Here is a 12,540-nt window from a genome sequence, read left to right as displayed (position 1 = left end):
ATTAGGACACATGTCAGTGTTTTTTAATTCAATTAATTAATTTAAATCCTGTTTATTGCATAAATAATTCCACACTCAAATGATTATACTTGTTGACACTTTTTGAGTTTTAATTCACATTATGGATTACAAATCTATGCTTTTTCTACTCTGTCTCTCTGTGCAGGTATTGCTGTCTTCTGAGTTCTTCAGTGTTCCAACTGAGACATTCAAACCTCACTGCAGAGCTCATGTCTTTCCTCACCATCATGTGAGTGTGAGATTGCTCTGGATTCTGGTTATATGGCCTGCAGCACCTATAAGGTATTTCAATATTGTTCATTGTATAACTTATTTGTAGTTTTTAGGCCTTAACACAACTAAAATGTTCCTTTTTCTGTATTTTTTAGAATAAGCTCGTCCAGTGTGCCTGCATTCCAGCTTCACAGAAAAGAACATCAGACACCAGCGAGGGAGGATAAGAAAGACAGACACAACAACATTGTCATCCCCTATGTAGCCGGTGTATCAGAAAAACTCAGGAGAGTTTTCTCCAAATACGACATCCCAGTGTACTTCAGACCCAGTAACACACTCAGACAGAAACTGGTTCACCCGAAAGACAAAACTCCTAAACACAAACTTAACAATGTGGTGTACGCTGTACAGTGCAGCGAGGAATGCCCAGACTTCTACATCGGAGAGACCAAACAGCCACTTCACAAGCACATGGCACAACATAGAAGAGCCACCTCCACAGGACAAGACTCAGCAGTCCATCTGCATCTAAAGGACAAAGGTCAGTCTTTGAGGATGCCAATGTTCACATTTTGGACAGATGGAGGAGTGAAAGAAGCCATTTACGTCCACTGTGAGCGACCATCTTTAAACAGAGGCGGTGGTTTACGACACCAACTGTCTGCCATCTATAATCCAGTTTTGAGTTCCCTCCCCAGACACCGTAACGTCCACTCACATCCTGGGAGTGGGCGTGGGTGATTTCCTGACCTCGGGAAATCACATGATAGGGTGGGGCCAGGTTTCACAATGAGCTCACCCGAAACCCTGGCTGATTGGGACCCACACCCACTTTCACACCTTGGCTCATGTGATTAGGTAGAGGATCATCAGGGGTTCTTTGTCCCTCTTTGGGGGGAAACTCCCACTGGGTTTAAATCTGGGACTCTCCACCATTTGACCCTTAGAACTGAAGAAGCTTCTCGGATGAGAGGTGAAACGTCTTCAAGGAACTCAAAGAAGTCCAGACGCTTTTCTTTCCAAGCTCCTTAGACTTCACTTGTGTTAATTACATTTTATTTGTTGTTGTTTTCTTTTAGATTTATATGCAGTGATTGGATGTGGTGGAGCTTTGTTAACCGTGTGGAAAACATCTGTTTGTGATGATATTTACAATGAGGCTTTAAGGTGACAGTTTCCATGTAATTTCAATCCTCTTACTAAGCAAAAACATGTTTGCAATTAACATATTTTTTCAGTTTTGTCTTTTGGATTTATGGTTAACATTCCTCTGTGACAGCAAATACTAAACTGGTCCAAGTAACCAGCATATCATTGGTCAAAGGCAAAAAGGACCACATGTCACACTAGCAATGAATTTTTGACTGTGTTTGTGTTAGTATAGAGTAGGTCTAACAGTGGTTTTCCACATCTGCTCTAATATATATAGATAATGGGTCAGACATATAAAGTCATTTTGAAAAGTTCATAAAGGTCATTTATATGTGTTCCTCTTTATCATTTTATATCAGGTCACACAGCTGACTTGAGTTTTGATCAGAGTAGAACCATAACATTCATGCTAATGGTTCTACTGTTTACAGTTACTTTATGATGGATTTCACCCTGGTCACAGCACTATGTGAAAAGCTGTTAGAGGTAAAGTTAAGCCAATTAATACATCATCATAAGTCACTCTCTAACGCAGGGCAGTGATTATTATTCACCATATTTATCATCGAATCATCTTGTGCACTTATTAACTAAATGTTGTTTGTTTGTTTTTTTTGTTTGTTTGTTTGGGGTTTTTTTGTTGCCATTTTTACCTTTCACCAACTGTGTAAATTCTGCAATTTTACCTTGGTTTTGTTTCACATCAGTTTATCTGCTGGCTGGTATTCCTGTCTTCCTTCTCTCACCCCAACCGGTCGCAGCAGATGGCCGCCCCTCCCTGAGCCTGGTTCTGCTGGAGGTTTCTTCCTGTTAAAAGGGAGTTTTTCCTTCCCACTGTCGCCAAAGTGCTTGCTCATAGGGGGTCATATGTCATATGATTGTTGGGTTTTTCTCTGTATCTATGAAGCGCCTTAAGGCGACTTTTGTTGTGATTTGTTGCTATATAAATTGAATTGAATTGGTTTTCTTTCTTTTCTAATGTTTCTGGTCATTTTTCACAGTTAAACAAGTAACTTTGAGGTTACGTCATCGTTTTCAGCTGTTATCTGTATACATTTTTTTCCTAATAATTACATTTCTGCAAAATTATAGCAGTTCTGGTAAGTTGTAATATTTCTGCCAAGTTATTAATTTTTTAATAAATTATTACATTTCTGCTAAGTTGTAGCTTCTGGTAAACTACAACATTTCTGCTGAATTGTTATGTTTCTTCTAAGTTATTGCATTTCTGCTAAGTTATTACATTTTTGCTAACTTGATGTTCTTCTGCAAAGTTATTAAAATTTCAACAACTTTTTAAACGCTGACTTTGATTTCTTCAGCTTCTTCAGCTATTTTCAACTATTTTCAGCAGACAGCTTCAGCTTTACAGTTTCCTCTAAGTGATTGCAGTTCTGCTAAGTTATTCCATTTTAGCAAAGTTCCTTTGCTTCTGCAAAGTTTTTACAATTTCTGCAACTTTTCAGCTTTTTCAGCTACTTTTTGCATACAGCTTCAGCTTTAAGCATCCACACTGCATTTTCGCAGGAAATGCAAATTTTTCTAGTCTTAATTTTCTTTTGCTTAAACATTTCGAAATTCCCTTAAAATAAGAAATAAATGTCGCACTTACCTCCAAAGAACAGTGTTAGTGTCAATTTTAGGGTGATGTGTTCAGTGCACATGTTGGAGCTTTTTTAAGTTACACAAGCATAAAGTTTAAAATCACTTAAAGTTATCACGAACGGACAGAGAAAAAGTGACTTTGTCCTTTATCTTCTTTGTCTGCTATGCGCTACTTTCTACATGGTAGGTGCCATCTGGTCATGCAAACCACAGATGCAGTCAACATCTAAGGTTTAGAAGAGAGCATATGAAACCATGTAGCAGCATCAGAGGCGCTGTGGTATGTTTGTTTTTTTTTTCTCTGCTCTTCTTTTCTAACCAAATGTTGCTGGAACATAACGATTCATTCTCTTGAATCTCATGCATGTCACCAGACGTTTTACTGCCCACCACTGATTAACAGCTAACACTCATATCACACAACAATGAACAGATTTCACAGCAAATTTATAATATGAACCCCTCTGTGGGAAAAATGGGAAACGACTCACGTGCACAGCCATTATTGCTAGGTTTGATGTTGATGCATGTAATGTGCCATTACAGTGTTTTATTCACATTATCTTATAATGCATGAAGGCAAGCAGTGGCATGGTGCACAGATCCGTGTTTTAAATCCGCACTGAGGCTTTTCTGTGTGGAGTTTCTATGTTCTCTCTGTGTCTGTGTAGGTCTTTCTGACTTCCTACCACAATCCATAGGCCACATGGGTCACATTAGGTTCTGACCCTGCCTCCTACCCTGGGTAAGGTCAGTCCACTGATAGATGAACGCACTGACTGATCATGTCCACAGTGACAAATCGATCTGAACTGCAGAGAACTTCTATAATTGAGGTGAGTGGCGGAGTTCTTGAAGTTTAAGAACTTCTGAGAATTTGTCACTGTTGTCTCTTTAAGTCGAATCATAGACAAGAACAATTTGTAGTTCTTTTAAAAAAGCATTCACACACTGCTCTTTACTTTTCTTTCCTACTTCATTTGTCTGTTTTCTTTTTCTTTGCACAATCTGACCATTTATCCCTGCTCCTAATTCCTGCATATGCCCCAATCAGGAAAACTGCGTCGACCATCACTAAAACTATAACAACATGGCCAGAGGGCGCTTCTCAACAGCTACAGGACTGCTTTGACAGAACCAACTGGAATATCTTCCAACATCAAGACCTGGAAATGTTCACAAACAGTGTCCTCTGTTACATCAAACACTGTATAGACACTGTCACAGTAGACAAGCAGATCCGGGTTTACACCAACCAAAAGCCATGGATGACCCGGGAAGTCCAGCAGCTGTTAAAAGAGAGGAACAGCGCCTTCAGGTCCGGAAGCAGGGAGAGCTACAGCAGGGCTAGAGCCAACCTGAAAAAAGGCATTAAGAAGGCCAAGGCGGACTATAGGAAGAAGATCGAGAACCACCTGGAGAGTAAGAACAGCCGGCTGGTGTGGCAGGGTGTCCAGCAGCTGACAAACTACAAGTCCAAATCAGGTATGGCTGAAGGTGACCCAGCATTGGCGGAGGAGCTGAACATCTTCTTCACACGCTTTGAGGTCACTGCACCCTATGCCTCAGAGGAACAGCTACACCATACAGCCCACAGCAGCAGTACCATCATCACTCTGGAGGAGCATGAAGTGAGGCGCACCCTGCGGGCTGTTAACCCGAGGAAGGCAGCCGGCCCAGATGGCGTACCAGGACGTGTGCTGAGAGACTGCGCAGACCAGCTTGCCTATATTTTCACCAGGATTTTTAACCAATCCCTTGAACAGTCAAACGTCCCACCCTGCCTCAAGACCTCCACCATAATACCCTTGCCCAAGAAATCTCATATCTCTAGCCTAAATGACTATAGACCAGTGGCACTAACCCCGGTGGTGATGAAGTGCTTTGAGAAACTTGTGCGTTACCACATCACAGCAGCCCTACCCAGCAGCCTTGACCCACACCAGTTTGCCTACAGAGCAAACCGATCGACAGAGGACGCCATAGCAACAGCACTCAATGTAGCATTAACACATCTGGAGAGGCAAGGAAGCTATGTGCGTATGCTCTTTGTGGATTATAGCTCGGCATTTAACACCATTCTTCCATACAAACTGGACGCCAAGCTAAAAGACCTAGGGCTTCCTCACAGCACCTGTAAGTGGATCAATAGCTTCCTCACCGACCGCAGACAGAGAGTGAGAGTGGGATGTTACACATCTCCAGCCCTAAATCTAAGCACTGGGTCGCCACAGGGCTGCGTGCTTAGTCCACTGCTCTACTCGCTTTATACACACGACTGCACCCCCGCCCACCAGAGCAACGCCATTGTAAAGTTCGCAGATGACACTACTGTGGTGGGGCTCATATCTGGGGGAGATGAGTCTGCCTACAGAGATGAGGTGGAGCGGCTGTCTTCATGGTGCAAGGATAACAACCTTCTCCTAAACACGAAAAAGACCAAAGAACTCATAATTGACTACAGAAGACACAAGACAGAAATCCAACCACTAATCATCAGCGACGACTGTGTGGAGAGGGTGGCAGACTTCCGCTTCTTGGGAGTCAGCATAGAGGGAAACCTATCCTGGAGTGTGAATACCTCTGAGCTACTGAAAAAGACACAACAGAGACTGTACTTTCTGAGAGTGCTTAGGAAGAACAACATCACACAGAGACTGCTGGTGTCTTTCTACAGAGCCTCCATCGAAAGCATACTAACGTACTGCATAGGCATATGGTACGCTAGCTGCACAGTGGCTCAGAGGAAAGCACTCCAGGGAGTAATCAACGCTGCCCAAAGGACAATCGGCTGCCCTCTCCTCAAACTGAAAGACCTACACAGTTCCCGCTGCCTCAAAAGAGCCCATAACATCATAAAGGACACCTCACACCCTGGACACTCCATGTTCGAACTGCTGCCTTCAGGTAAACGGTATAAAACAACATACACAAGGACTAACAGACTCAAACACAGTTTCTACCCAATTGCAATATCATGTCTCAATGCTACTAAAAGTAGATGACTTTCATTGCCCCTGTTGTCATTTGTGCCCTTGATGTTGGAATGCTTTCAGACATGTTTTATTGGATGCGCTAACAAATTGATTGAGTGATTGATTGTTTGAGTGATATATCAACTAGGTCGTATGTTGAGTGTCTGTATGGGTCCTTAGGCCTGGATTGCTTGGGTGTATCTACGGTATGAGAATACTGTATTTTATATGTATTTCTATCTTTTATATCCTATCATTATAGTTTTTAAGTATTTAATTATAGTTTTTAAGTATTTATCTTTTGTGATGTTGCACTGACCAGAGACATCTTTCAATTTCATTGTACCTGTGACAATGACAATAAAGAATATTCATTCATTCATTCATTCATTCATTCATTCATATACATCACATACTAATGGAATATTGACAGTATAGTACTGCCTCTGATTACTATTATCCACTGGATCATCTCCTTCTCTTACTTTCTAAATTTCCCCTGTGACCTGCTACCTCAGATCTAAAATTGTGTTGTTTGAGTAATTGAAGACCCAATCGCAGGAGACATAATGTTCAACAGAAAGTGAGCTTTAATGGAGGAAATAAATCCAATACAAACTCCAAATAGCAAAATCCAAAAGGCACAAAGGAGACTAGAACAGTACAGCGTACCATCAGGAACGTAACTGAACAAGACCGACACAACACAGCAAAGGAATATACATACACACCAAGGGCTGATTAGGGATTACACAACAGGAAATCAGGTGAGGACAGATAGGAAGCAGTAAAACCAGTAAAACAGAAAAGAGAACAAACAAGACAAACACCGAAGTTAATGCTAACACAAGAGAATGCCGAGCATTAACAATAGTGAAAAATGGGGGGAATGCATAAATAAAATACAGTACTCACAACATACTAAAATAATAAATAATATAGAATGACAAAGAATTCAACCTGGAGCTGGAATCAAGCAGAAGATCTCGAACCCCAACATCAAATCTTGGGACATGAATGGGCAGTATGGGAGAGTGGGCAGGTCACTGTTCCTCTCCTCACAAGTTCACCCAGTGTGAAGTCACTAGAACTTTGACCCCTTTAACAAACAGGCTCCCTCTTCAGTATATGGAGGCTGCTTTCTTTTAGGCGAGGCATATATTGGGCCAGCTGCCTCCTGTCGGTTCTGTGGGTGGTTCAAAGCTGCACAAACTGGTCTAAGTAATGATACAGAAATGACAGCATGTAACAGAATGAAGTGTCCATAGCTCCTGACAGATACACAATTTCCCATATTATCGTTATTATTACTATCATTATTATTAGTAGTAGTAGTGGTATACTGTCTGAGTCTTACCTGCAAACTGTGCTGTAAATGACATCTTCACTTTGGGTGTTCTTCTGCTGCTCCCTGCACGTAATACATTCTATCAGCATGTTCCTCCAGTACAATAAATAATATATTTTTATCTTATATTGTTGAAATATCTCACGCGTTTGGCTTTCTTTTGTTGTGGAAGTAAACAGCCGCGTAGACGATTTCAGTGGTTTCTCCTTCACTCTGATCCTGATGTTGTGGTTGGTTATCATCACACATTGAGAGCCTGCTGACACGACCTGTGTTCTAGATAAAGTCACAAAGAAGCAACGCACAATTAACAACAATCTTCATTTTTTTCTACTGAACTCTAAATTTGAACTTCTGTTATTAATTAATGATTGTCCAGCAGTAATAGTAGCACCTGCGATTCTTTCTCACCACTTTCCACCGGTGACCTCATTTGCTTTTTGTTAAGTCTGAAAGATAAACAGAATTTAGGCGATGTGTTACAAAATTAGTGACATTTCAAAATTAGGTAACACTCACCTTCTAACAGCAATAAAAGTGGTCACAATCAGAACTACAGCAACTGTTACAATGACAAGTACGTATCCCCAAAACATTGGCCAGTTTTCTGTGAAACAAATTCATTGTTTTAATTCAGTAATGCCAGAGCCAAGCAAACTTTTAATGGTTATTGATACGAGTCAGAAAGCATCCAATAGCACCAGCCACTCAAACCTACTTACTTTTAATGTTTAAAGTGACAACAGAAGAGTTTTGACTTCCGTGTTTGTTGGTGACACTGCATAAATACTGGTCACTGTCCCTAGGGTGGAACACTGGCTGATGTCCAACATTTACAGAATCACCTGCAGCTATTCTGAACCACGTATAATTCTCCACGGGGGGGGTTTGCATGACTGCTGCAAATCAGGGTAAAGTCGCTGCCAGGGTCTGCCCCCAAAGGTGGTTGGACAAGCACTGTGGTGTTCCTAGGGCCATCTGAAAATTAATTTTATTATTTGGGCGTTATCGTTGTCAGTTAACATTGTGAAAATTTAGAAATATGCAAAGGACCACATAAGAAGCAACCTTCCCAATTTTTCAAGCACTAGGAGTACACTAACCTCCAGATCCTTAATTTAAAGCTGAATATCTGGACTTTGATCACATCTTGCCTGTTTAATTTAAAACCCACTGTGCTGGTGTGCAGTGACAAAGTCACAAAAACTGTGTAATTATCCAGAAATTATCCTTGGACGTAATTGCACATTACTCAACTCCCTATGAGTCAGCAGTAGGTGACTAGAACTGATGGCAGCATATAAAGCCCACGGCTCTCACGCTAGAGACCGGGGTTCACATCCAGCTTAGATCTGTTATGTGTAGGTAACAATAGCAGTTTAGCTTATAATAAGAAAAGACTGAAGTTTTAATTAAGACTAAATAAATATTGCATGAGAATATTTGCATCAGAATTAATGTATTTTAGTGTGCACATTAAAGCTAGTTTGCGTATGTGTTATTTTTAAAATAAGTCCCAGAAGCTTGAGCAGAAATATCATACCAATTAGACAGTCATTAAAAGCCCCCGTGCATTTCTGTGACGTAATACCTCAATGACTATATAACAGTATAAATAGTGTAATTCACTGATCTACTTCTCACTAATAATTCTTAGACATTTCCCATTATCAGGTTATCAATGCTATAAACAGTTCAGAGATTTAAGATGCTAAAAGGCAGAATGTAGGAGATCATTACTCATTACTATTTCAGCATCATTAATTATTTCTTTTTACCTTAAAGTACTGATCTTGTGTCTTGTACTCACATTCAACATCTATACCCAGGACTCTTGAAGTTGATCCTAAGTGTGTTTTTAGAGAACAAGTGTAGTTTCCAGAGGTTGTAGGGGACACGTTTCTTAAATAAAGAGCTGCTCCTTCGTGTAATGGCTCTCCATTCTTAAACCAGGTGTACGCAGATGAAATCTTACCACCATCACAACTGTTCATGCAGGTGAGATTTACAGAGTCGCCTTCCCTTATTGCTTCCTTTACAGAAGGTTTTGACATAAAAATAGTCAAATCTGAAAAAGCAAAGCGACACTTTAATCTTAACTGTTAAAAGCTTTTATTTATTTAAAGAACAACAACAGCAGCAACAAAAACTTACCAACAACCTTCAGTACTGGGGCATTTTCTTCACGAGGTCTATTAGACATGGTGTTAAATCTGACAAAGTATCTCCCTACATCACTACACTCCACCTGGTGTATTTTCAAAGAACAATTGTGATATGTGTTTCCGATGTACTGGAATCTTGTGAAAAGAGTTCGTAAACTGCTAGAAATTAAGCGAGCCTTTAAAGTAGCAGGCTGTAGGTGACCCCACAGGACCCTCACTGTTTGGTTGTCAGGATTTTGAAATGAACAAAGAAAAATGACTGAGGAGCCTTTGACTGCACAAATAAGACGCTGCTGATGCTTCACTTTCCACATATTGCAGAGAACACCTAAAAAAGACAGATTCACTCGATAGCTGTAATCGTTTAGCATTCTTGTAAAACATTAAAGAAGATACAAGTGCTGCATTTACCTGTCAGAAACAGCAACATTAACATCCATGTCAGGTGTCTGTGTTCTTCATACATACTTGAAACTCCTTTCTGATGTTAAAATGCTCACAAGAAGAGACATTTGCAAGTTTGCATTTGATCTTTTGTTCTCAAAATGAACATCTCCTCTTTTTTTTCTTCTTTACTGATTTTGTACTCTAGATACTGTACACACTGCTTCCTGTAAAGAAAAAAAAAAGACTTAAAATCAGGTCATCTAAGCCGCAGTTTCAAGAAACACGATATCTCTTGCCGTTTAACTGAGAGCAGTACCGAGAAACCCCATCCCCTGTGCATGTGCGTGACAGTCTGATGCTGCTTTGTTGTGGTGAAAGCAGAGTTAGAGCAGAGGTAGCAATCGGGAGCTGCGTTTTTTAATCATTTTTTGTTTAACAATGTGCACATTGTGTCGTTGTCCATAAGACACTGTTTTGGTTTATGTGTTTCATTTATTTGCCTTTTTGGATTGAGTGATTATGAAAAATAAAGTGTGGAGGTGAAGGGGTGGTGTAAGACTAAAATCTTACAGTTGCATTAGCTGTGAACTGAGAGGCTGACATGATTAGATAACCAGCTTTTTCTGCATTTCAGGATCATAGGAACTTCATAAGAGCTTTACTAGAATTACTCAGGCTGTCTACTGTGTTTCCTCTCTTCAGATGCTCTGCCAGGCCTTTGCTGCAGTTGCATTCACTTGTTGCTCCTTTGTGAGTCTTTCTGCCTTCTGTTCTGTCTTCAGTAAATGAATAACATGCTTGTGATCAGGTTATTGACTCAGCCACTTAAGAGCAATCTATTTGTCTTCAGATAGTTTTGGGTTATTTTGCAGCTGCGTTGTGGATCTTTACCATCTGTAGCCTAGCATAAAGCCACTTTTGCATTTATCTTCTTTCAAATGATCATTACACACATTTTTAACGTCTTATCTTTAATATTGCAGTAATAAAAACACGTTGTTTCAGACATTAGCACAGGGGGATAATGGGGAAGGTGAGTATATGTAACACATAACGCTTGACAAGAACTAATACGTATGTCACTTTTGTTAGTAACCAGCTTGAGAAAAACAGAGAGAAAATGGAATGAAAAATATGTTCAAATGATTTATTAACAACAATAATAACCATTATTTAATCATTATCCATCCATCTATTCTCTTCTTATCCAGTTCAGGGTCACGGGGGAACTGGCGCCTATCCCAGCTACTATAAGGCAAGAGGCAGGGAACACCCTGTAAATGTTATAATTGGCATCCTATTCTCATGGTAAATGGTAAATGGCCTGTATTTGTATAGCACTTTTCTAGTCCCTAAGAACTTTACACAACCAGTCATCCACCCATTCACCAACACATTCACACACTGGTGATGGCAAGCTACATTGTAGCCACAGCCGGATACTGGCGCCACCGGGCCCTCTGACCACCACCAGTAGGCAACGGGTGAAGTGTCTTGCCCAAGGACACAACAACCAAGACTGTCCAAGCCGGGGCTCGAACCGGCAATCTTCCGATTACATGACTTCCAGCTCTTGAGCCACGATCGCCCCTATCATTCTCATGATAATCATCTTCCTTATTGTCAAATACATGGATAGTTATATATTTAAAGGTCATATAAAGTATATGAATTCTACCCACATAATGCACAGCTTATATAATATAATATATATATTATATATTATATATATATATTATATATTATATATATATATATATATAATATATTATATATATATATTATATATTATATATATATATATATATATATTATATTATATATATATATATATATATATAATATATATATATATATATATAATATATATATATATATATATATATATATATATATAGATATATAGATATATATATAGATATATTATCATTACAATTTATATATATATATAAATTGTAATGATAATTAGCAGAATACTGATCGATCAGTTCAAACTGTGTCATCAAGTCACATCCACCATGTTTGACAGATGATGTGATATGTTTTGAATGATAAGCCCGTCCTTTCCTTAAGATGATCTTGGTTTCATCCACTCAAAGAATGATGTTTCAAACCTGAGCAGACTTTTCTTTTTCTAGATGTTTTCCAGAAAAGACTGATTTGTCACCTGTTGTTCACTGTAGGTGAATCATCTATATTTAGATTTCAGCAGGCCTGTCTTGAGTGGAGATTTTAGGCATTCCTCATGTCTAAGAAAATCCAAATTGATCATCTTTCTTTTTATCTGATGTCTTTTTAATAAGTCTGTTGTTTATTTTGAGTTTCTATGATGACATATAATTCAGCTTCAGCCTTTATCATAGGTGAGTTGTTACACAGGGGATTCAGTTAAGAAACAACAGTAGTCAGTCTGGATCTGGTATAACGATTAAATATTTGCAAAAACTGAAATGTGACCATTTGAGAAAATGCAACCAAAGGTCTTTAAGATCACACTAGCCATGAAGAGTTGGTGAGGAGTTCTCAGACTGGCCCCATGAATTGTTTATACGCAAAGATACACAACAGGCAGCACATTTAACTCTGTATTTATAACAGACCAAAGGCTTTGTATTTTGTTCTGCACAGCAGCAGTTTCTATGACTACTTTCCATCGCAATAACACAATGAG

At 39.4% G+C, this 12,540-nt stretch overlaps 2 protein-coding genes across 3 annotated transcripts in view; both read right to left on the bottom strand.

Moving 5' to 3' along the window:
• Positions 1-3,438, bottom strand: part of LOC113020713 (B-cell receptor CD22-like) — a 29,775-nt gene extending 26,337 nt beyond the window's left edge. The window contains exon 1 of the mRNA XM_080300881.1: positions 3,002-3,438. Within this exon, the coding sequence (XP_080157007.1) occupies positions 3,002-3,053 (52 nt within the window). The 5' untranslated portion in view covers positions 3,054-3,438. The remainder of the gene's footprint in view (positions 1-3,001) is intronic.
• Positions 3,439-6,536: 3,098 nt separating this feature from the next.
• On the bottom strand, positions 6,537-10,039 carry LOC113020024 (uncharacterized). 2 transcript variants are annotated; one of them, XM_026163693.2, is made up of 8 exons: positions 9,894-10,039; positions 9,128-9,385; positions 8,040-8,295; positions 7,837-7,924; positions 7,712-7,766; positions 7,463-7,593; positions 7,327-7,380; positions 6,537-7,186 (listed from the first exon to the last, which is right to left on the bottom strand). In XM_026163693.2, exons 3-8 carry the CDS (start codon positions 8,209-8,211, stop codon positions 7,054-7,056), a joined length of 633 nt encoding a protein of 210 aa, XP_026019478.1. In that variant the 5' UTR covers positions 8,212-8,295; positions 9,128-9,385; positions 9,894-10,039; the 3' UTR covers positions 6,537-7,053. The 2 variants fall into 2 exon arrangements, with proteins under 2 accessions (XP_026019478.1, XP_080157006.1); XM_080300880.1 differs by lacking the exons at positions 9,128-9,385; positions 9,894-10,039 and having other exon boundaries at positions 8,040-8,340.
• Between the last annotated feature and the right edge of the window lie 2,501 nt (positions 10,040-12,540).

Source organism: Astatotilapia calliptera, chromosome 4 (assembly GCF_964374335.1).
Source record: "Astatotilapia calliptera chromosome 4, fAstCal68.1, whole genome shotgun sequence".
NCBI classification, from domain to species: domain Eukaryota; kingdom Metazoa; phylum Chordata; class Actinopteri; order Cichliformes; family Cichlidae; genus Astatotilapia; species Astatotilapia calliptera.
This window is presented reverse-complemented; position numbering and strand designations above follow the sequence as displayed.

Bases quoted from the DNA above. Each gene is read 5' to 3' on its own strand.
- LOC113020024 (XM_026163693.2), bottom strand. From the start codon at position 8,211: ATGCAAACCCCCCCCGTGGAGAATTATACGTGGTTCAGAATAGCTGCA. The intron at 7,925-8,039 runs GTAAGTAGGTTT...TTTGTTTCACAG, and splicing joins TGTCACTTTAAACATTAAAA to AAAACTGGCCAATGTTTTGG. The intron at 7,767-7,836 runs GTGAGTGTTACC...TTTATCTTTCAG, and splicing joins ACTTTTATTGCTGTTAGAAG to ACTTAACAAAAAGCAAATGA.